Source organism: Neolamprologus brichardi, chromosome 2 (genome assembly GCF_056152115.1).
Source record: "Neolamprologus brichardi isolate AB-2024 chromosome 2, ASM5615211v1, whole genome shotgun sequence".
Lineage (NCBI taxonomy): Eukaryota > Metazoa > Chordata > Actinopteri > Cichliformes > Cichlidae > Neolamprologus > Neolamprologus brichardi.
Window position 1 is genome coordinate 26,490,688 of NC_142105.1, and position 24,347 is coordinate 26,515,034.

At 38.3% G+C, this 24,347-nt stretch overlaps 1 protein-coding gene across 2 annotated transcripts in view; it reads right to left on the reverse strand.

Annotated features, from left to right (window-relative positions):
* spock1 (SPARC (osteonectin), cwcv and kazal like domains proteoglycan 1) overlaps positions 1-24,347 on the reverse strand; it is a 100,390-nt gene that overhangs the window by 41,888 nt on the left and 34,155 nt on the right. For both annotated transcript variants that reach the window (XM_087849711.1, XM_087849715.1), the window contains exon 3: positions 7,492-7,537. In XM_087849711.1, the coding sequence (XP_087705837.1) occupies positions 7,492-7,537 (46 nt within the window). The remainder of the gene's footprint in view (positions 1-7,491; positions 7,538-24,347) is intronic.

The following is a 24,347-nucleotide window of genomic DNA, read 5'->3' on the forward strand; positions in this document are numbered from 1 at the left end:
AAGGACTCTTCCTCCTCTCCTCTCATCTCTCTGTCTGTCTACTTGGGCTGAAAAGCCTGTTAAGCACAACTCTCCAACCATTACTGATGGGACTGAAATTAATGCACATGTAGAAAGTTATAAATAATAATTCAGTCTGACTTTGGAAGAAGTCTAAGCTGCCCTGGAGGACATATAGGATTCAGGTTTAACTGGATGGATTCTGAAGACCGGGCAGTAATATGTAATAAGTTGAAACATGGTACACGTGGTACATGGTTAAGTGTGTTACAACAAGGCGAGAGAATGTTAAGACACTGGTTAGTACAATGTTTCAGTAAAAGAAATAAAACGCATGCCTAAATTAATGTAAATACAAAAACGTGTGATCCATATTTGAGACTCTCTAACAGAATGTATTTTTTCTACAAAATTAATTAATTTAAACTAGAAAATTAAATGTAAATGTCAGGACATGGCTAATATTTTAATCACTGTAGTAGGCCGTCACTCTTTTTCCAGGTCACTGCAGTCGTGCTTGAAAAGTAAAAACAATAATTAAAGTGTATGCGTGTCTTCCAGCTTGTCTCTGACTTCATATGCCTCTGTACTGTCACCCTTGGTGCAAAAAAAATAAAAAGTACTTTTTTTTTTTTAAACCAAACTCACATTCTTTATGAGATGGAATTTTCTCAGCTGTAAATTAAAGTTTCTGAAAGCAATGCTACAAATATTCTGCAGCTATGGCTGAGGAGATAGAGCAGGTTGCCTATCACTTTGAAGGCTGGTGGTTCAACCTATAGTATGCATGTTGCCCCAGATGCATTTATCAGTGTGAGTGTGTGCAAATATTCAGTTAAAAGCACTGAGGCACAGAAAAAAGCACTTGTGTAAATAAGTGAACGAGGCCTGTAGTGACAAAACACTGAGTGGCTCAAACACAGTATGAAAGCATTATAGAAGCGTGAGTCTATTTACCTTTCTGATAACCGATTAACTGTGCTAGTAATTACAAACGCATGCTTCGGGTTCGTACCTGTCAAAATAAAACATCAATTCAAACTATTTTTCTTAACAAAAGAAGCAAATTAACCAATATAATAACAATAAAAATATTATTTTTAGACACAATCTTTGTTAAAACTCTGGAAAGAGAAACTTGAGTTGAGAATATTTTGGCTAGTTATTTTTGTAGTTTTAATAACATGAGCTTTGCCTTCTGTGGTAAAACATTTATCTTGTTTCATATTCAGTAACCTCTTCCTGATTGTTCCTGGGCCATTTTGGGGCCGTTCTGGCATGCTATGAAACATAAGCCCTGATGTGAGTACAGCAGATGTCTATGTAATCCACCTACAGGATGAGCTGAGCTGTCTGGGACTCAGGCCAGTGTAACCCACACAACCCTACCTCCTCAGAGGGCTGTAGAATTTTGTACTAAGTGCAACACGTAAAGAGGCAGTTTTTAACAGTTTTTAACCATCCATGACTAGAAAACAGGCAGGTCAACGAACTGTCACCATGGAAACAAGTTCATGCACAAAATATCTGGGCACATGGACGAGGGAGACTGAAGGGTTGTAGCATTTAATTGCTGTGTGGGATTTTTCCACATTTTGCTTTTCAAAGACACATTTAATTGCAAACTTAATTCCTATCTTTGTGTATCACGCTACGTGCATTTTGATCAAGAACATTATTTGTTTTGCAAATTCAAATTTGCATTTCTCATTTACTTTTCTAAGCACTATTTTAATAAAATTTTTATCATAATTATTTATTTTACTTGTTAGCAACTCAACGTTATCTGATAAAAAAAAATTTAAAAATTAATGAACTACTAACAAGCAGGAGGGGTGTTCTGTTGGTGAGTTATTCTTTTTTTTTTAACAATTTCATTTAAAGAATAAAATAAACTGATAAAACACGAGCACGAATAGTCATGACTACAAGAGCACATGCACAAAAATATAAGAATAGCAACCAAATTCCTTAAAAAATTAATTAAAGGTGCATGAATAAAGCAACGAATGAACTCTCACAGGCTTTAACTGCATGTGTGCGCGTGTATTTACGGCACTGTGGCGTGTTGATTAACAGTAACCCATTGTTCAATATTATGTAATTTCCATGTGATGAACTCAATACGTCAGAAATAATAGAACACTGTAGAAACAATGAGCAGATACACAGGGCTGTGAAGTGAAAAGGACGGAAGAAAAAGGAAATTATCTTGAAAATATGAAAGAGAACAAATAAAATTGAAGGGACAAAACAAAATGAGGGTAATGTTTGAAGAAAAGGCAGTGAATTAGAATTCAACTGCTTTAGTAAATTGCCTTAAACTTAACCTAAAGTTAAATAGTTAAGTTTGTGACTACTTAGTCTTGTAGAAAAATGACTTGTGAGATTTGAGGAGCTGAATGTTTACTTTTAGCTATAGGATACCAACATCTATATGATCTAGCCAATTTAAAAATGGGTTTATACAATACATAACAGGTTAAAAAAAATCAAAAACTATTTCCAATTTTGCAGCGTTAGAACCGCCAGTGAGGTACTAAACACATGCAAACAATAGATTTGGAGCTTGAAACGAGTTTGATTTAAGAAATTGTTTGCTGAAATTAAGTGCAAAGAAGTACATAAAATCTCCTTGTAACTGCTTAAATAATAGATAAACTTGAAAAAGTGCAACTGTAAACTATTCCAGTACTGCTCTATGTGTGGGGAAGTGTTTTAAGCCAATCGTACATCTTTTATAGAAAATTATAGGTGACCACGGCAACCTGCTAGGGACCAAAGCAATCTCAAAAGGTTTTTAGTGCAGCCCTGTATATTTCTTTGCAGTGAATTTCACTGCAAATCAACTGCCAGCAACCACTTTGCAGTTAGTTGGAGAATACACATTTTTCTCTTGTTGCCTTGTCCCTTGTCAGGGAGTCACTCACTGGTCTCTAGGCTTGTGTCACTGTATCCTTAATTGGACACAGTTTTTTGGGGGGATATGTAAAGAAGCCAAAACAGTTCATCCATGACTAGAAATCAGGCAGATCAATGAACTGTCACCATGGAAACAAGTTAATGTACTGCTGATCTAAGCATATGTAAGGTGGACCCAGGAAGCATTGTAAATGGTAAATGGCCTGCATTTGTTTAACGCTTTTCTAGTCCTTAAGGACCCCAAAGCGCTTTACACTACATTCAGTCATTCATGCATTCACCCATTCACACACTGGTGATGGCAGCTACATTGTAGCCACAGCTGCCCTGGGGCGCACTGACATAGGCGAGGCTGGATACAGGCGCCACCGGGCCCTCTGACCACCACCAGTAGGCAAACATGGGGTTAGTATCTTGCATGCCAAGTACCCAAGGATATTTGGCATGCAGCCAGGAGGCAGCCTGGGATCGAACCCCGACCTTCTGATTAGTGGCTGACCTGCTCTGCCACCTGAGCTACAGCCACCCCATTGTGGGATTTTATGTTTCAGTTTCAGCAGTTTTTTTTAACTGCCTAAAAATAAATAAATACAACTGTCAATGTGAGGCTGGTACAACTGATCTTTGATAGGAGGAGAGCATTGTCTTGTATCGTGTGACTACAGCACTAGCAAAGGCACACTAACAGCAAAACATAATGAAAATCATACTATCACTGGATAGGAAAAAAGGAAGAAAATATTACTGTCAACAAATACGCAAACAGCTACAGGAAATCACGACTACATGCAAAATCTATCAACAATGCTGTCCCATCCTAATTCTAGTAACTGATTTTAATGTTTTTGAAATCTTTGAACTAAAAAACATTTAGCCTTAAAACTACTCATCTGTGGGAACTCAGTAGGCACGACATGTCTGGAAAACAGATTTAGCACCAGTGGATTTGATCACTCAGCATTACAAACAAGCCATTTGTGATAGCACTAATTTCATCCATGCTACCCATGCTACAAAGGTGAACATTAATTGCAGAGTGATTCATCAGGGACTGGATTTTCCCCCAATCAACCTTTCTGCTGCTGATTAGTCTCCAAGGACGACCTGGGATTCATTAGTCAAAGTGAAACCTGCAGGTGCACGGTATTGTTTTTCCTGTGCTGCCCTCCAATCAAGTGCTGTGGTCGCACATGTCATTTCAGTATCATTAGCGATCTGACCACACACATTAGATTATATAAGATTTCATCATTTTGTACATTTTTTTTTTTTTTTTGCAGTGGTTCCTCACGTTCACTCTGCGTTACCTAGAATCTTTATTGTCTACCTTTCAGTTTAGGCAACTTTAATTCCTCATTTTAAAACTTAAAGTAAAACTAAAATCCTCTGAATACTAAACATTGTAGATCGTTGATGAGTCAGTTTTGCTTAGATCATGAGTCATTCACATCCAATACTCTGATTTGGTTCAAAGGTGAAGTTTACAGTAAGGAATGAAATGCCTGCAGTATCAGCTGGGTGAAAATTGGACCGACTGAAGAAGCACGTGATAACAGCATATACTCCCAAAAGAGGACCAGATTGTTAGATTGATTCCTCATACTTATTTGGTGCCTAATCATTTAGCCATCCATTACTCCCAGCTGAGCTGTTTGTGTGGGAGTAACTGCAGAGTGCAGTTTGAAGGAGTGCAGAGAGGGCAGGCTGTTTCGAGCTCTGCAGCAGGGGAGCAGTCATGTTGCAGCTGATGTGCAGCGCTGCAGGAGAAATGATATGGCACAAAAAAAGTATGTGCAGTATTTAATTGGCATGAATATGACCTGCGCTTCAGCTGCACCCAATGAGTCTCCAGATAAATGCACAGATGTCACATTGCTGTGTTGAACCAGAATGACTCACATGCATGGAGTGGACAGTTTGATGTTAGTGTTCTCATCAAAGAGCACTTTCGAAACAAAATGTAACAAATGGTAAAAGACAAATGATGTAATCAGTGAACTTTACTGACTCTTGTTGCAATTAAAGGAAAACTACACCTTGGGGTTTTTTTGTTTTGTTTTTTTTCCATCTGTCTTTTGGTTCTAGTATGTCCCTGTTGGTTAAATTTAAACGAATGGCTGGACATATAAAAATTAAAACCCCTGGTATAATTACCAGGAGCCAAATGCTAGCAAGTAAAGAGTAACACCTCGCTTGAGTGTACATGCGTAACCACACAGATGCTGAATGTCTTTAGTTTGCCAGTGCAGTAAGAGTTCTTTCTCTTCGGGTTTACTCTGTCAGCACCAATGAAATGAGAAATGAAGCACTCTTGTGTTTATTGTGTTTGGTCTCTGGCCTAATTTGGTGATGTTGCAAATAATATACAGCTGACAACATCAATATTGAATCCTATGAGAGGTTAAATCAAACCAGTGCCTCCAGGTATAGAAAGAAATGTGACACAGATGTTGTGGCACTACAGTACCTTTTTTTTGGCCACGTATATAATTCTTTTAGCACCTAAATCTGGCCTTACTCCTCCTGGATTTTGGCACAAAGAATAATATCTATAATGCAGCAAGCACCGAGTCCCTAGTTAAGAGAATGAAGCTCTGTTTACCTTTTGTTTTTACTTATCTCTGAGAAACTAGAGTATCACCAAAATTTGATGCACTGAGGCAAGGCTGTTCTCATTAGGCTCAGTATCCACGAGGAGCTGGCCCAGATAAACCTGCTCAGCAAGTCTTTCCCTGAAGAGTTGCAGTTACTGTGCTACATATGCAAAACCAAGCCAGCAAAGAACAGAACAAGCTCAGTGGTAGCAAGATTTCTGGTGCGCTGTTCAAAAAGCTGCCGTCCAATTAACCCCACAAACTGCCTCGGTGTGAGAGTGTGTGTGTGTGCGTCTGCATACGCAAGTAAAGCAAGACTGTGAGTGTGAATGAAAGCGAGTTAGTGTTTGTAATAACTGAGGTTAGTCAAGAGTTACTGGGGGTCTAAGAGCATTACACACTTGACTGTGACTGATAAAGTGGACTTGGCATTATTGCCATACTAGTCCATAAGCAGCACGTACACTGCAAAAGAAAGCACATTTGGCCAGACACATGCACACAGTCAAAAAACAGCAGAACAACCCTAACTTTAAGAATTAGACACCACTTGCGATGCATTCATGCTAAAATGCTGCAAATCACATTATGGAGACTTGCTTTTAGAAGACAAAAGAAAGATGAGTACACATAAACTAAAGGGATTTTTGTCTGCACAATATGAGTATTACATAAGGGAGATTATTGGGTTGTTGGCAGCAAATCACTCAACAGTGCAACTCAGAGACCTTCTAGCATCTTTACTGAAAAATGCTAAAATACAAAGGTAACATGTAATTCAATGTGAACATCAAACACAAGTCACACAAAGTTTCAGTGACGTAAATTATCTCTTTATAACACTTGACATTTACTGGTTTTGAACTAGTTCTACTTGTCGATGACCTTCAGTATTAATTTCTAATTTATCAAACAATTTATATATTTATTACACTGTCTACATACTGCGTTATGGTTTTATTTTTAATAGTTGCCTCTGGTTTTCTTCACTGTTTCATCTTCTGTGCATAATCATGTCTAACTTTCAATTAAAGATTATGATTTAGGTCTTTTGCGCAGCCTCTGAGTATCCAGATTTTGGGTCCTTTTATTGGGGCGCTGTTGACAAAACACAGTGTTTAATTTAGTTTTAAAGCTCATCAGATGACAGCAAAGTGGAGATTTGACCACAGCGCCACATTTAATAAAAAACAAACACAAAAAAATCAGCACAAACACCTCATACCAGCTGCAAAGCAGGGCTTGTTTTGCTGCTAAAGGACCTGGACACCTTCCAGCCACTAAGTGGACCATGAACTACTCTGTATCCCAAAGTATTCTAGAGTCAGATGTGATGCTGTTTGTCTGAGAGCTAAACCTACGCAGGTCCAAATAGGGTCATGCAGCAGGACCGTGATCCCAAGCAGAACAATAAATCTACAAGATAATGGCTGAAAAATTCCTCTACAATGATGAGAGGGAATAATAAAGTTATACAAAAAATGATTATTGGGTAGTTAAAGGTAGGTATTCATAGGTAGTTATGCTGCTACAAGCTGCTGAGTCATGGGTTGGACTGCATAGAATTAAAAACTATGAAAACTCCTTTTGGACATGACTGTATGTGTGCTAAAAGAAGGTTAAATATACTATACTGCATTTTAGCACAAATATACTCCTTGCAATAGCTTCAATTTGAGGACTATGCACTTTTTATATCTGTTGAATTTGACAAAATCTGACAAATCTCTCCCAGTACTCCCAGTATTTAATGTTTCTTAGACTTTCTGACTGTCTTACTTGGATTATTAGACACATAATACGGTATACGGTAAAAGGTACAGCATCAGGCATCATTTACTAGTTTAAAAAAAATGACTAAGAACTCAACTTAGAACTCAAAGCAGCAGTGGAGTTTTCCATTTTTACCCGTACTTTCACATACAGCTTACAGTAATACAAACATTTATAGTAACACAAAAAAAGCAAAACTCACCTTGATCGAGAGACTTTGCAGGTGCCCAGCTTTTGAAGTAGTCATCCTGAGTGGAAACACAACAGAAGGGATTGGGTTATGAAAAAACTAAACATGTGAAGAGTGGACAGATTATTTTATTGAACAGAAAGTGAACAAACCAAATACTAAATGTCACTACTGAGAAATTCTGTTTCCATTCTTCTCTGTTTTTTTGTTCGTCTCTTTGTTGATTTCAATAGAAAATATGTATGGTATGAGCTTGTTCGAAATAAAACTAGGGCACAAATGTAAATAGAAACTTGCAGCAGGAACACTCGAGCGTAAAGAAGGCTATATGCTCCAAAGAGCAAACAAAGCAGCATAACATTTAACAGCTATTATGAATTAACACTGGTCATATGATTTTCATGACTGTATTTGAACAAGTCTTTGTTCACTACAGTTTTGTTTAGAGTTAAAGGGAAAGCTTCATGAACTGAACATATTCAAATAAAAAAATAACTGGCTTCATTCAGTTAAGTTGATAAGGGATTTGGAATTTTTAATACTATTTGATACATTGGTTCAATTAAGAGCAGATTTCAAGTTCAAGTTTAAATTTTATTTCCTGCCTTGTTAGAGACATCTTCTGCTGTGTAGAGCAATTAAAGTAATAAGCCCACTGTGGGTAGAGTGATGACTTTGTTAGTGTCATGTAATGTGTTTTACGTAAGTAAAGAATAAACAAAGAATGGTCTGACATATAGATGAAAGGAAAAAGTGGTATAAGTGGTGTCCTTTTGGAGTAGCCACTTGTAGAAAAAGCAGCAGATTTGCATTTAAAACATCTGATCTGTTAAGCATAAACGGATATTTGTACTTGATTGAACTTTCGTAAACACTTTATGCTTTAACATACACGATAACGGCTTACAACACACTAAAACGTTTGTGTTATTAGGGTTTTAAGGATTTTTTTTTTTTTTTTTTTTTATAATTGAAGGTATTTTTCAATTATTTAGATTTACCAACATTTTAGTTTATTATAACAGTTTTATTACCAAGGCACCATGTGTGGGTACCTAAAGGAAGAGCTGTAGTTGACCCCTCCTGTCAGATTCAGTTTATATTTAATAATAAAGATAATAATATTACATAAAGTACTAATACACACACATATATGCACGCAGAGGTGTGTAGTGGTGGTGTCTTCTAAATGATTTCCCTGGGTGAACCATATGTGTGTCAGCAGGAAGTGAGCCTGTGTCAGTGACATTTGTGAACCTGCTGGGTGTGAAAACAGGATCTCTATCTCCTGTGTTATTGAGTTATAGGGAGAGCGAGGGAGAGTGAGTATAAAAGTGAGAGAGACTAAATTAGTATCAGTAATATGGAACAGTCGAGTGAAAATGGACAGTTGACCCACTCATACAGTCCTTGTTCTATAAATGACAACTGTCAAAATTTGAGCCAACGCAGAAGTTTGAAATCAGGAGATGAAACCTAATTAGCCTCTCCCTTAGGCGCTTACTTAAATCATGTCCTCACATCATTTTCTTTCATTTATTTTATGTCCACATCTCCTGCTCTGTTTCAGCATTATTAGCGTCTTCACCGTTGAGCAGCTTTCCCGTTCCTTGGACAGTGATACAACCTCAACCACACTGCCAGATGCTGTCTTTCCTCTCTAAACCAGACCAGTCATTCAGTCAGACATGCACAGATATGTCCAGGTTCTAAATAAAAAAACACTGCACACAATAAATAAATATAGATACACAACCATGCACATGCATACTTAAATTTAACTTTCTTTTTGGATGCTACTATTATGATTTTTTTTTCCAAAATAACTAGTAGTTTTTCTTTATTTATGAAAAACGTAACTATGACCTTTGCCAACATTTTTGGGATTAACACAGGCAGCCCACATAACCCAGCCTCAGTAATTCTCTGAAGCAAACTGCCAGAGAAGTCAGGTTAATTCAGTTTACTTCATTGAAACATAGTAAGCTTGCTTGAGAGTGTGAAACCTACAAGCACAACAGCAGAATTTTAATATGCTGGACTATAACATACTATGCCTGACTAGCCACCTAACCTGCTGTGCAATTAAATCAGCAACACCTATCCAGGAGTTTGTAAGTGCACTAAAACTTTACTAAAGAATTACAATGTGTTTCAAAATAATGACAGTTACAAAAACAATGACTCTACTTACCTCTGCTTCCTTTAGATGATTGCAGAGGACAGAAAGGAATAGAGGGGAGGGAGAAGAAAAGAAAGGTCAGTGATAATGGCACAGTACGCTATGTCTATCAGATGTATTACAACCCTGTATTACTCATTCTGAATACTGAGTTGAACTCTAGAGTTTCATTTAATACGAATCTGAAGGTGGTGGAATACCCAAGGACCCGCACATTTGCACCAGCGCTCGCAGCATTATGGGATAGCCTTATTTGATGTGGCATGTAATTTGAAACACATTGAGGCTAAATTTTACACGCAGAGTAACAGGGCAGCATAAGGGAAAGGAGAGAAGAAAGACAGAGGGAGAGGCACGGAATTTGCGCAGAAGAAAGCAGCAAATTATTTATTTTATTTACAAATGCCAAAATGCCATATGAAAAAAAGAGAGAAAAGGAGGGCATGTAAAATTTTCAGGGACAGAGACTAAACAAAAGGTTTACTGTTTTAATCTGGATCTAATCTGTAGATGAAAAATGTCCATTAACTAATTGATGCTGTAGCTAAATCCAGTCCCAACTGAGAGGAAAAACAGCTAAAGTAACATGCAAAAACAACAGCAGCAGCAGCAGCAGCTTTGAAATGCAGTGGAATCTGTAAAAATCAGGGTGGTCCAACAAATAATATGTAACCATCTCAGTGTAACAATAATAGCTTCATAATTATATTCATGGGACACTGACTTTTAATAGGCTTTATGTAATCTCTATGGATGCTATCCTTTGAGTAAATGGGTGCAATCTTCTGGGATTTAAGAGTAGTCATAAGATCTTGTAAGGCAAGTTCTTGGTGAATATGATGACGTTAAGACAGAAACAAGTGGGGTAAGTGGTCTGGTGAACAAACTAAGCCAAAGGCTAGATGGGTCGTCCTCTATTTTCTTTCTTTCACTAAACTCAATTTGGCCTGCTGTGGCGGGAACCGAACGCACAGGAGACGACGAGCTGCTTGCTTTTCTTTTGATTCTTCTAACAACATTTTTGAGTGGAGTGAGACTTCTGGTCAGGGAAAAACATAGGAGGTAGTCAGTAGACTTAAGGGTCGGTACGCAAGCTGCTCTCTGACTAACAGCAGTCATTGAGCAGCAAAATAATGTACTATGATCAAATGAAGATTGCTTTCATGTTTTGTTGGCTGCCTGTGTTAACAATGCTGTTGAGGGGCTAGTTTTCTCACACGCAGAGCCCATTCTTGCTGGACATATCTTAATGCACTGAAACAGATGGTCAGCTAGATTAAATCCTTATAGACATTTAGTTCAGATGAACAAAAATTTTGAAAGCGATTGAAAAAGTTTATTTTTAAATCCCTTCTTTCTCCTAAGACAGGGATGTCCAAAAATAAGGACCAGGAGCGAGAACGAGCTCAAAAAGAGTCATATCCAACACTTTGGAAAACATGAAGGAGGAGTAGATTTTGGACTTTGCATCATTTACATCTTAACTTTTTTTAATTAATAAACTTAATTTTAACATGTAATTTCACACATTTATTTCTTACAATTTAAGAGTTATAATTCTTTGATTTACTATAGCAGCATTTCTTTATCATGTATCATGCACTATTTTACATATCTCAGGGATTAAATGTGTAGTTAAACATAAGTTAAACATCTTTGCACTGGTCTGGCCCATTTAAGGTCGAAGTGGGCTGTATCTCGACCATGATGTAAAATGAGTTTGACATCCCTGCCCTAAGATCACTTAAAGTGGTCTGAAAACATAAAAAATGTAGTTATTTTGAATTTTCTTCAAATAATCCAGAAGCTAACTTGTCATCTGTAATAAATAACATTTAAAACCTGATTAAACGTCAAAGTCAAAGTATTTTCTCTTTTCTTACACCTGTGTACAAAAAAAATCACACAAACATCATGATGTATTATAGCGCCTCTTTACATTGGGTTATTTACAGTCAGTAACACTAATGGTTTTTATTTGTTTTTCTGCAGCTTTGGTAGAATCACTATATTTGTTTTCTGTACCATCTACAATTTGGAACTCCTCTGTATTTTCTAGTGAGACAAATTTTACCTGTGGCTAAAAAGAACAAAAAACAAACAAAAGTTCACACCAGATAAGAGCGTTAACTGTATCCAACAGAGGACAGCAGCTGAGCTGCTGTTGCCCGAGAAGAGCCTCCACTGTTTTCTAGCTGGTGTCACTTAAGGTTCACTGTGTTGCTACTAGCTCTCTTATTATTCAGCTTCAGTCACAGTGATGACCTTTCCTTGCCCAAGACCCCCATTAATATTTTATTGTGCTCATCTCAAAAGCATTAACTGGCTGTTTAGCTCGCTGCGACACTGCCCCAATGTCATTCAAACCCTTTAAAGTGATTACAAGGACATAAAACTGTGTCGTTATTATCATATCGTCTTTGTTGGAGGTGATGGTGGAACTTTCAGGAGCGAGTGTCAGGAAAAAACCTGTTAACCATGTTGTGTCCAAACTTGTGAACACTGCAGAAGCTCTGACACACACATATACGCACACGCTCACACAAAATATCTGTGTAATTAAGTCTTTTTTGAGGTGTTCAATTAAAAATCAATTTAAAAATGTAGCATAACAGCTGTCACTGAAAATTGGATTCTTTTATTATACACCTGTTCATATTACAGTTTATTTACCACCTCTATTTTAATTACGGTTAACTGACTACATGATTTTGTGCAAACACGTTCAAATTGCAGTGAGTAGTTTCATTAAGCTTAGGAGCTAGAGGATACATTAAAATGTAGCAGCAGTGTTTTAACTGTCTTCCCAGGGAAAGACAAGGGGCACCATGCCAATGAGGCAATGCAATGGATATAGTGAAAACAACAAATTAGGATATTGTAGGTAATACATTTATATGCATGACTGAGCTGTTTATTCTGGGTCTCATTTCTAAGTCAGATTTCAGTCAGGAATATGGTTTTTTTTTTGCATATATTACGTACTGAAAGTTTCTAGTACCTCATTTTGAATGTACAGTACTAACTGGAGTACTTTGAGAAATCAAGGTGGCATATAAACACTTTAATGCATGAAAAGTGGGATATTTGTCAGTTAGTCACAGTGTAAATTGCTGCAGAACTGCAGTTTAACAAGTCTCTCAACAGGATTGTGGAGGCAAAAGAAATTCCCCTGGCAGTTCACCCCATCTGACCCTTGACTTAGAGGAGACTTTTATGGGATAGCTGTTAGGTATTCAAATGAAAAACATAATATTATAAAGGGGTCACAGCTAAAATGTACTGAGCTCTGCTGACTCTGCTATAAAATATTCAAGCTTAGCATGATACATGGTGCAACAGGAGAAACACAGTGAAGCAAAGACAACAATAACAACAATAAAAAAATGGGATTGTGAACATGCTCATATAAAAGTTAAAGGCTGAGAATTGTTTCACCAGTGTGACACCAGATTTTTATTCTCATTCTTTGTCGATGTCATTTCTATTTTATTAGTTATTGTACAATCATGAAGTAATTGTGGGCTGCTGACTTCTTTTGTATTGCCATGGTACCTCAATGTTTATTCTACACGAGGATGTCACATTCATTTACAATCAAATTGGGCTGTATGCACCCCAATTTGATCCATACGAGCTGACTAAGTATAGCCATTGCATAGCAACCTAGAAAACCTTTTTTTATTTAAGTATACTTTATGAAAGTCTTCATATTCAATAAAACCACATTGCTGCAAAAGCAATCCGTCTTTTACGCTCGACATATACTGTTTAACTACTTTTAGACAGTCTGACATTATCAATCAACTGAACTTGGACTACGAGCAGACAGTAGACATAAAACAGAATGCCTCCAGCACCAAAAATCTTGTTCTTCGTCTACAGAATCGATATATGTACAGTGCTGTGAAAAAGTATATACCCCCCTTCCTTATTATTTTTTCACCTTATTACGTTGGGCAATTACTTTTTCACAGATGGCCTGCTAGGTTTGGGTAATTTTTTCCTCTTAATTATTAAAATCACGGTTTAAAAACACAATTTTGTATTTACTTGAGTTATATTTTTGTAATAATAAAATTCGTTTGATCACCTGAAACATGTAAGAGCCACAAATACGGAAAAAACTGACGAAATCTGGTAGGAGGCAAATACTTTTTCACAGCACTGCATATGAAGATGCAACTTAAAACACAAAGTGCAAAAACTGACTAAATAAATAAAAGCTGTCTTTTCGTTTGTTAGGCTCTGACAGATTATCCAGTGAGCCAGACTGAATCCTTTGGTGAGCCAGTTGTAAAGCGCCCTGTAGGCTATCGGTGTGAGGGGAAACTATTAAAGCTACAAAAACAGTGCTTTTGGTCTGCTTCTAAGGAAGATCTGAAATAGTCTTTCACTGTTATGATGACCTCACAGTCAGTCTAGTAGGACTTCACCAGGTCAGCTCATTTTCTTTTTCTCAGTTTAATGTGATGTGCCTGATATTATCTGATAGGAGGTCCCTTAGGAAGTCTGTGACAAGAAAAGGGACAGAAGGAACCAAAGTGGGAATGGTTTCAGCCCGATTAGCTTCTCTCAGCAGAAGTAACCTTCTCTGAAAAGTGTGTGTTTTGTGTGAGTGTGTATGTGTGTGTATATGCCTATTCTCACAAGCGGGTAATAGTGAATTTGTGCAAACACTCACATTAACATTAAAATGGGCAATGCCAAGCCTGGAGTGCTGACTGAAGATGTCATAATCAGGGGATGAGGATGCAAATCTGGCCTCTCAGTGGAAACTAAACAGCATTAAAAATTTACTGTGTACTTTATGCATTTTATTCATGGCTCTGGAACCTTGCCGAATTCCCATCCTCCCACCCTCATCTTTTTCCCCATAGTCTCTAATTCTCCCCCTCCTCATCTTCCTTTCCCTCTCCACCAAGTCTCTGCTCTTTTCCTTAGGCAACATTCTACTTAGAGACGAGGACTGATCTGGGATCTGATCAGTGCCTTGTGAAGCTGATATATGAGCTTTGTGAACAGATAGCACAGAGCAGTGAGTGGATTTCAGGGATACACTGCGTCAGATTACTGTACTGCAGGAATGAAGAATGCTCAATAGAGGCAGCAGATTTGCTTTACAAAAATTTTAGATACTACATGCTCACATTTGGAAACGCAACACATTGATTTAGAGTGAAGAGCTGTGCAACCGATAAGCCTGTTCACACTGAAATCTTGCAGTTATTAGAACAAAAGTATTTAACATTTCAATCAAGTCAATCAAACCATTTTCAATTCTCCAAACTATACAAATGTATCAACAAAAGATATAAACAAATAAAAAAAAACTAATCTCTGCATTTAAAATGTTAAATGACCTTCCATTAACAATTTATATCACCTCAAGTGGATTTTGGGGGCTTATGAAGCCTTCTGGGTCATTATCACAACAGTGATGAATTAATATGAAAACTAATTAGCTGTAACACACTTAACAAACTACTTGGATTAAAAGTTTTAAAATGGAGCCCAACCAATACAAGCATTTTAGTGACATGAGCAAATTCTAAACTGACTGCACCACTACTTCTGCCGCGGGATGGGTCATTATGAACACATTTAGGTCAGTTTTGCAACTTATTTGTAGCTGGGCAAGCTAGCAAGAGACTGTGTGCTGGCTGGAGCACTGTTAGCGCTCTGTTCAAAATATAAATTTGAGAATTCAAAGAGATTAATCAAAAAGAGACTGTCTTGATCATACAAGTTTGACTCCAGTTTAACCTTTTTTAGACTCCATATCAATATTTTCAGCAGGGCAGCAAAGTGAGAAGGTCGTGGGTTTTTAACCCTGGAGAACCGACCCCACGGTTTCCCTAGTAAACCAATGGGGTCGGATCTGACCCCATGGGTTCTCCAGGGTTAAATCCAGCCTGGGGCCCTTCTGTGTGGTGTTTGCATGAACCGTGAATGTTGTCTGTCTCTATGTGTTAGGTCTGCAACAGATAGACAGTCTGTTTCAGCTCGGTTGGGCTCTATCCCCCACCTGACCCCTATAGCAATGACCAACTGGATGAGCAAAGGAAAATCAAAGGATAAATAGATTTTAGCACGTTATGAAGCATATTATATACCTTCTCAAAATTTCTGACAAAGCTTGTTAAATAGGTTTTTTTTCTTAACAGGCAATAGTAGCCTCCACGAGTGAGAACCCTTGTTTGCATATCCATTCAACCCGTATTTCTTCAAAATGGAGCTATGAAATGGACGATGCGAGAAAATGAAGATATAATCAGGAGAAGAGGAACAAAAAAATGTACTGGGCAAATTGAGGATTTAAAGCACATGCAGGAAGAGAAAATATGAAGGCAATTATGAGATGCCTTGCAGGAGGAGAGCAGGAGAGGAAGCAGAATAGGCGACGAGGACTAAAGAAGAAAGACGACGAGACGAGAAATGGACAGACAGGGAAGAGGGAAAAGGTTTGGAGCACAGAGTGAGAAGGCAACGCAGTGAGAGGCAAAAAAAGAAAGAGGAGAACAGAAGAAGAACAGAGAGGAGGATTTGCTTTCCTGTAGCAAAGGTCCACCAGAGTCGATCCAGTATTTGAGTCTCTAGCCTTAAGATTGACAGGCAGCATCTCATTCATATGAACACATGGATAACACTGAATATTACATGTGCTACTCAGAAGATGATGGAGGAGGATACCCCACATGCACACACACGCACACACATAGACGCACACACACACCTGCCTTTATATTATTGTATGGTAGTCAGCCTTTATTGCCTCTCTTTCTCTCTCACTCCCTGTTTTGCACCCACGCGCGCACACACAACTCATCTAAAATAAACATGGCTTCATCATTAGAACAATGATTTCTGTCCAGCCTGTACAATTATGTAAGACCTGACCTACCAGTGATAACATGTGCATTCACAGCAAGTCCAGCTCCTCTAAACTGAGACAAACAACTTCTTTTCTCTCTGCATGCTTCCCTTCCCTTCTCCCTTTGGCTTTCTATTTTTACAGCTTCCCTCATTCATCAACTCTCTTCCTCTCCGCTCTTGTGCTATTTTTTTATACTGCTGAGCACTATCCCCTTCAGATCCAGAAACTGAACAATATGGCTGGAAGCCGACATCAAAAAATCTGCTTCCTCTTCATTCTGTCCTTTCTTTTCACGTTAATGAGAGGAAAACCTCACTGAGCAGTGTGTTATTCAAAATATCTTGCCATCTTCTCTGCAGATTTATCTCCTCCTCCAACAGTCCCCCCCCCGCCCCCGAAAAGCTTCATTCCATTTTCTCCCCATATTTTCTTTCAGTTCCAGGATATTGAACATGAAAAGGATTCAATTATGATAGAAGAAGTGGAAAATGGAAAGAGAGGAGTCAGTTTAACAAAAAAAGCATTGAGCACTGAGTAGAGTGAGAGGAACAAGAGGACAACTAGTTTGAAGTAACAACGGAAATAAAGGCAAAAGGTGGATGATGGAGCCCTGTGGAAGAGCACTCTTTGCACATACCTGCTGACAGCAACCAGAACAGAGTGACGAGCACAGAACACAGTGGCAGAAAGGATGATTGTTGAGAGAAAAAGGGTTGCTTTGGATGTAGGAAAATAACTGTCTATTAGGAAACAAAAAAAAAAACGACCACACATAAAAACAAAAAAATCTTTGAAAAATGTTCTTCTATATGTACGCTCGCACTCACTTTAAAAACATGCACATTCATAAATCCAAAATGTATCCTATTTGATGCCAAAAAAAGTTGAAACAAATTTGATCTGAGGATATGCTAAAGGCTGTAACTGCATTCTCTGTCAGAACGAGTTTGTACAAAATGCTGTTGAAACTAATCAGAGAGCAGAAACAGTTTTAGCTGCACCCGGAGGCCTCACTCGAAGGCAGGGAGAAACAAAATCTGAGAGTAGCTGTTCACAAATGGGGAATAGAGCTGCACATTTTCTAACAGTCTTTCCTCGCAGTGATTATTACTGCTGTTTACGCCTAGTATCAGATTCTATTTATGTGATATTCACACTGTAGTTCTGGTAGACTCAGTATTTTGAATACTTAGGCTTGCGTTAAATAGTAGAACTGAGCTATTTTCCTGCTATGACTGTAAAAAGATAATGGAAGGAATGTAACATAAGTCCAGCTGGAGCTGGAGCGCCTTTATCTCTTGCTATTTAGCATTGTCATGCAAAATTAGATCAATTCAATAAGGAGAGATCATTTTGAAGAATTGAACATGATTTGTACAGATAGCGAAATTAATCAATATATTTGGCGATTAGACTCTGATGACCCGTCATGGCAGAACAGAATCAGTAATACAATTTAGGACAGGACCCCCTGGAGTCTAGACGCTGGTGCTAGTGAAGATGGATACTGAGGCTTGGATGGAGCTTCAAATGACTTGGGTGAGGCAGAGGTGGGGAGGAGGTGGGTTGCATGAATGAGAGTCTGAAAGGGAGAATGGTGGAGAGCATGGATTTAAACCACATGGGGTAGAGGCTGATTGGCTCAAAGAAGGGAGGCAAGAAGATGATTGGATGTCAGTATTGAGTTTTACAGCGTGGGAAAGTGGAAGGGATGAAAGAACGGGCTAACAGGCGAGCACCCAGAAAGCAGGCACCACAGATCCTTATTAATTTAAACATAAGCTTCTTGTCATTTTTGTGTCTTTCACACAAAAAGATGTCCCATCTTGTAGAGAAGATGAGTTAAATTCAGCAAATCATTTTCCTTATTGATTATTTTGTGATACTCGTAGCTAGGATAGGCTCCTGCCTCTTTACAACCCTGAACTGGATAAGTGGCAGAAAAATTATTGGTTAGACGGATGGAATCCACAATTTTGTATTGTTTCTCTTCAAAATCTAAAAGTTTTAAAAACTGCCATAATTTCCTTGTGGTGTTGTATTTGTTTCTATACAATGTTTAGAATATAAAATGGAATAAAGGAGCTGTTCTGAGATTTGACAAAGAGGAATGAGCAAGACATTTTTCACCACTAAATCTTTTTAGCAATAATCGTTTAATTTCATTTCGGTGCTGTTTGATATTATATTTTTTCAGTCGTGTCTACTTATGTCTGGTACAGAATGTACCAACTTTGAAAGCTTTGTGAAGAAAAAAGCGGGTATTCGTGCGTCCCCATCACTAAGTTTGTAAGAGGACAAACAAGTGACTGCCCAAAAAATTGAAAAATTGGCAGTCGTTAAGTGACAAAGATAAAAGGAGAAAGGCTGAGCCTGAGTTTTGTGTTAAACACAATGACAGAGGAGTCTAAATGACTTTGCTGTGATTCAGAGATTTTCTCCACATGCCTAGCTAAGTGTCATGCCATGAACTGTTTCCATGTCACAGCAGCCAGCATGTAAACCACAGGCATCGAGGTCGACATAGATCTAAGTCTAGGTTGGTCTAAGTGGAGGGGAGATACAAGCTAGTGGACACAGTTCAATAAATAATGAATAAGACAGCATGTTAGTAAATTAGCCTGACACTGCCACAGATCTGCCGTCCTTCATTTTCAGAGGAAGCAGGCAACACAGAGGCATTAAGGGACTTGTTGTTTCAACAAGCCAGCGAGTATGTCAGAACAGATTGTTTTCAGTGAAGGTCAGAGGTGCACAGATCGATAGGCTGGTGACCAAAATCTTTAATTTTTCCATCACAGATTGTGTAAGCTCTTAACTTTAGTGCTTACAAAGAAAGGAAAACACAATTGGCAAGTCAGGCTTTTGAAAAACTGAATTGCAATCGGTCCCTAACTTGTGTGGTTCTTTGATTTTTCTTATCTATGAAGTGAGCTCCACTAGTGAGCGTACAGCCATAAGCTAGATGATGATGATGAATTACTTCCTCTGCCGCGGTCTGCCATGCTTCCATAACCTCTTCTTGGTGTGAAAAAACAAAGCAGTAGCTGTATTTTTCTTCAGCTGCTGCATGAAATTCTCTTAACACTTTGCTGTGATCGTTTCGGTTTAATTTTTCAGTGTTTTACAGACTGATAGGGAAGACAGCAGAGTAATGCTCGCTCTTATTTGGTTTCTACTAGAAAGCTTCAATTTGTAACATTAGCGTGAGCGTGTTGTAATAAAAAGCCATAGTGGCAGTAACTGACGCCATACATTTGCACTGATGGGTTTCGAAAAGGTTCCAAAGTAAAAGATTCAAAAGGTTACAGCTGTCGTAATGAAGTGATATGGCAACTCTGTTTTTCACTCTCAAAGAGAGCTAGTGCCATAAAGGGAGATCTATTCAGTCTCGCAGCGAAAATGTGTAAAAAGAATCGAGGAAATTATGCAAAGAAAAAATAGAGAGTGAAAGGGACCATGATAGGAGGCTTACATCTGTGTGTTTTGGGCATTTCATGTTCCAGCTCAAGTTCACACGCAGCATTCAAATACGCTGATTCAAATTCAGTCAGCTAACTTCATGTACAAAACTATCCAATCTTTTTTAAACACCATCCCATCTGACAGAATCCCTCAGCTCCCGATGGTATCCCACAGTGATAGCGCAGCAGTGGCATAGGGCCAAGTGTTAAGCCAATCATACACAAACCCTCTTATCTGTCTGCTCCACTGAGGAAACAAGGGAAGAGTTCAGGAGGATGGAGAGATAAATGCTCTTTCTTTACTCCAAGTACATTACTCTGCTCTGTTTAATCCCTTTCTCTTCTTCCTCAGTTCTACTCTGTAAGTTTGCAGAGTTTCCTCCTCCCTTAAGATGTTCGAGCAGTACCGAACCAGTCAGAGGATCGCTGTGCTCATCTTCTACTTTCCTTCGTTCCCCATCTTTTTCTCATTTGCCTTCATTCTGACACTTGCTGTCTTTTTTACTGTTTTATACTGTGTGTTCACAGAGTAAACGCCAGGAGAAAGTTCAAAGGAAGCCCATGGGAAGGAGCGCTTACATCTCACTGCGTGCGGCTGTTTATGTGTACGTCTTTGTGCAGATACTCACCTGTCTCTGAGGCTTTGCCAAACTAAACGCAAGTCAAATAGCCTACATGCAGACAAAGCCTCCACGCACGGCCCCAGACAAATTCCCACAATGTTTTGAAGTTTGCTGCATGGGAACAGAAAATATCTGTTGGTTCAGCACTTTGTTAAAATAATAAAATCTGCAATATTTACCCTTTGGGTTTTCCTGAGGGTCAGCCAAATTATTTTTACAGTAAACACTGCATAGGCACTTTTAAATAAGAATTATTAATGCTATACATCCCCCACTTTAACAGTCAAAGCACAAGGGTTGTGGGTTTTTTTAGGGCTTATGTGGATTTCATGAACACAAAGTCTGATACTTTTGCAGCATGAACAAAAATCTTGTTGTTAATGCTGAATATAAATATGAAAGGCAGATTTTTGTACACAAAGTAGTAGTGGAAGGGCACATAGTATTTTTCTCAGTATATAACTGAGCTCTTTGGTCTGCAAATTTCAAACTAAGCCCTTTATCACTATGGTAACAATAAAAATAAAACATAAAACCGGCTTCATTTGTGCATTATATTATAATATTGCGAGACAGTTTGTTCTGTTCAAGTAAATACCATTCCCACTAAAGTTCCCACTGACATTTTTACTAAATACCACATTCATCATATTTATCACCGCTGAGTGCGTCCTGTACAGGAAACAACACTGCACTGAGCCAAAAAACGGGACACTCATCTTTACCAATAGATTTCTTATCTGTGCAGAATGTTTTTAAAACAGCTCTGCTGCTGCTTGAGGTAAGGAAGATGGGCTTCAAGCAGGACAGCACTTTGGAAAACTATTGCACTCCTTTGCTTTTATATCAAAACAACAGAAAAAAACAGCAGTGCGCCTTATATCTGATCCAAGTTAGCAGCAAAGAATACCAGGACTACTCACTGAAACCCCCACCATCTCACACAACACAGCTCTACGACTCCCAGCAGCCAGGAGCTAATTTCACACAGTCTCACGGGAACTGAAAAGGCTTACTCAGGAACAGAATCAGTGAGGGAAACAAAGAGAGAAGAGGAAAAGGTGCTGATGTGGGAAAATGAGAAGGAGAACGGATTGGAAAGGGGAATGCAGGATAAAAACCACGGAAAAGGTTGAGCGGAGAAGAGCGGCGCGGGGAGAGATGAAGCAAACACAGTAGCCGATTTAAGATGTTGTAGCAGATAACGGCAACTTGAGGTTTGCTCGAGCTGACAGACGTCTTTATCTCAATAAGCGCGTTCCTTCAAAACGAAAGCTTGCGCAAACAATGCACTCGATCCTTTCATATTTGAGGATAAATACATCACTTATTGTTCTGTCAACACTTTCGAAGGCTCCTTTCCATCATGTTTTTTGTTAGAGTACTGCTTAGTTTGTGAAAACAGAGTTTAGTTCTTTAGATTATACCGGTGTGTTGGGCATTGCTTAAAATCTGGTATACAGTAAGAGCACCTCAAAAATAATGACACACAATCTACAGCTTACTGCCAAAGCTAACAAAATACCAGTGAATGTAACTGTTATTAAACTTATGCATTTATTATTGATTAGTTGATTGGTATAATCAAATAATACCACAACATCACCAGGTCAATTAATTCAAAATTAAACCACAAATATTATAACTGCGCAAAGACACAAATAAAAATGAAATCGAAACTTGGAACCAACATGCGAAATCTGAACAAATCCCAAAAAACTCAATGTCAAAAACCCAGGATCATGGCAGTACCTACAGCAGCTGTGGGCACACTATGGTGGTACACTATACCACATAATGACATTCAGCAATTTAAAAATTTTTTTGTTCAAAAATTCCTAATTTGACTAAAAAGAAAATAAAATAAATCAAAGATAAACAATTATTAATCCAACTGAAGTACAGCTACATCAGTGAAGTTCTTCTGTCTGCAAGTCCTTCACAGAGTGATTCAGCTAACAGCCATGTCTTTGGACACTGGGAAGAAGCCACTGTGATCTTCCACACATTTGAGCAGGCGGTTCAAACAAACTTGCTGTAACAGTGCTAACAATTACGGCACTGTGCTGCCCATATTCCGGTATTTAGTTTTGATGTTTTTAAAATTATTGCAGACATTCTTATATTTAAACAGCAGCAAGCTTGCGAAAACATTTTGCCAAGTGCACCAACCCACTGTACAGAACACAATGCTACCCCTTGTTTTTATTTATTTAAAAAAATACCGATTCCTACCATTAGTTGGAGAAAAACGAGATGACTGGTCTTTCTCTAGATTTACTGTGACACAGTTATTTTGCATATTGGAACAGTGTGTACAGGACTAACCATTGTCTTCTTAGAAAGGAGGACAACAACCGCTATTATGTGAATTCTCTCTGCGAGCAAACAACACGTCCCTAACAAGACCACATGGGGATTGGTCCTTCCACCTGGACGATCTGTGCACTGACTGACGTTCTCACACCTCTGCAGGAGTGATATAATAATCCTCCTAAAATTAGGATATTCTGTCAGACCCCAAATGATGCACAACTGTATCGGGTAGGGACATATTACTGTAACTCCAATCAGAGGCACATCTGAGACGACATATAGGGAAGTCTCTCTTCTTTATTCTGACTTAACAAAAGTAAAATCAGATTTAATGAGCCCTCCTGGGAGAAGTGTTCTCTTTCAGGTTTCACCACTTGATGGACGACTTATTTTCCCTTTATAGGTAAGACAAGGATTTTCAGCAGTAAATTCATGGATCAGCTTATACCAAATCCTAAAACACGTTTTATTTCCCTCTAAATACTTAACTTAAATAACTTAAAAGTACTCATACTGCTAAACTCACCACAAAATGTGTCCCATTAAACATCTCGTTCTTGACGCTGATGCATATGTCAGCAGAAAACAGTGCTAGCTTGCAAGCACTCACCAAGGTTTGGAGATCAATCACCTTTCTCCTGTGCACCATGCTATATGAGATGTCTAACACACAAGGAAAACACAGACTGTTTGTGTCACTCCATCTCTGAGGCACATGCTAAATTTACAATTGCCTTTTGGGGCAACTGGGACCTGTTTCCTGCAAGTTGCAACATGCAAAAAGAGATCTTTTTCTCTCCTGTTAATTTGGTACTTTTACGCCATTAAAAGAAAAATCACATGTGACTCATGCATGACCATGGGAGAGAATTTGGAATTTGTCAATTTGCAACTATCGGAAGGAAGCAATTGTTAAAGGCTCCATTTGCAGTCTATGTGGAGCCTAATTAGTGCAAACTAATCACGATCTTAAGTAGGGATGGGTATTGATAAGATTTTCACGATTCTGATTCCATTTTTGATTCTGTTTAACGATTCGATTCTTTATCGATTCTCTTATCGATTCTTATTTTTAAGAAAGGAGAACACTAAGGTCGATTAGCTTAGAACTTTGTTTTATATCTTCTCTTTGAACAAGATAGAAATTTAGGAGTAACATGGCCTTACAAACCCAACAGTGAGATCTTAAGAGATCCACAGCCTACGGCTCTTCAATGGGGTGTCACAGGGTCCCCAAGAAAAAAAAATGTAAATGTAAAATAATAAAATAAATATTCTTCTGTAGCAATAACAAAGTATAACATAAATTATTCTGTAGCAATTACACAAGAATATCCAGTAATGTCCCTGCCTACAATTAAACATTCACTTACCGAATGTCGGGGGCATCTGCTGTTCTCAACAAG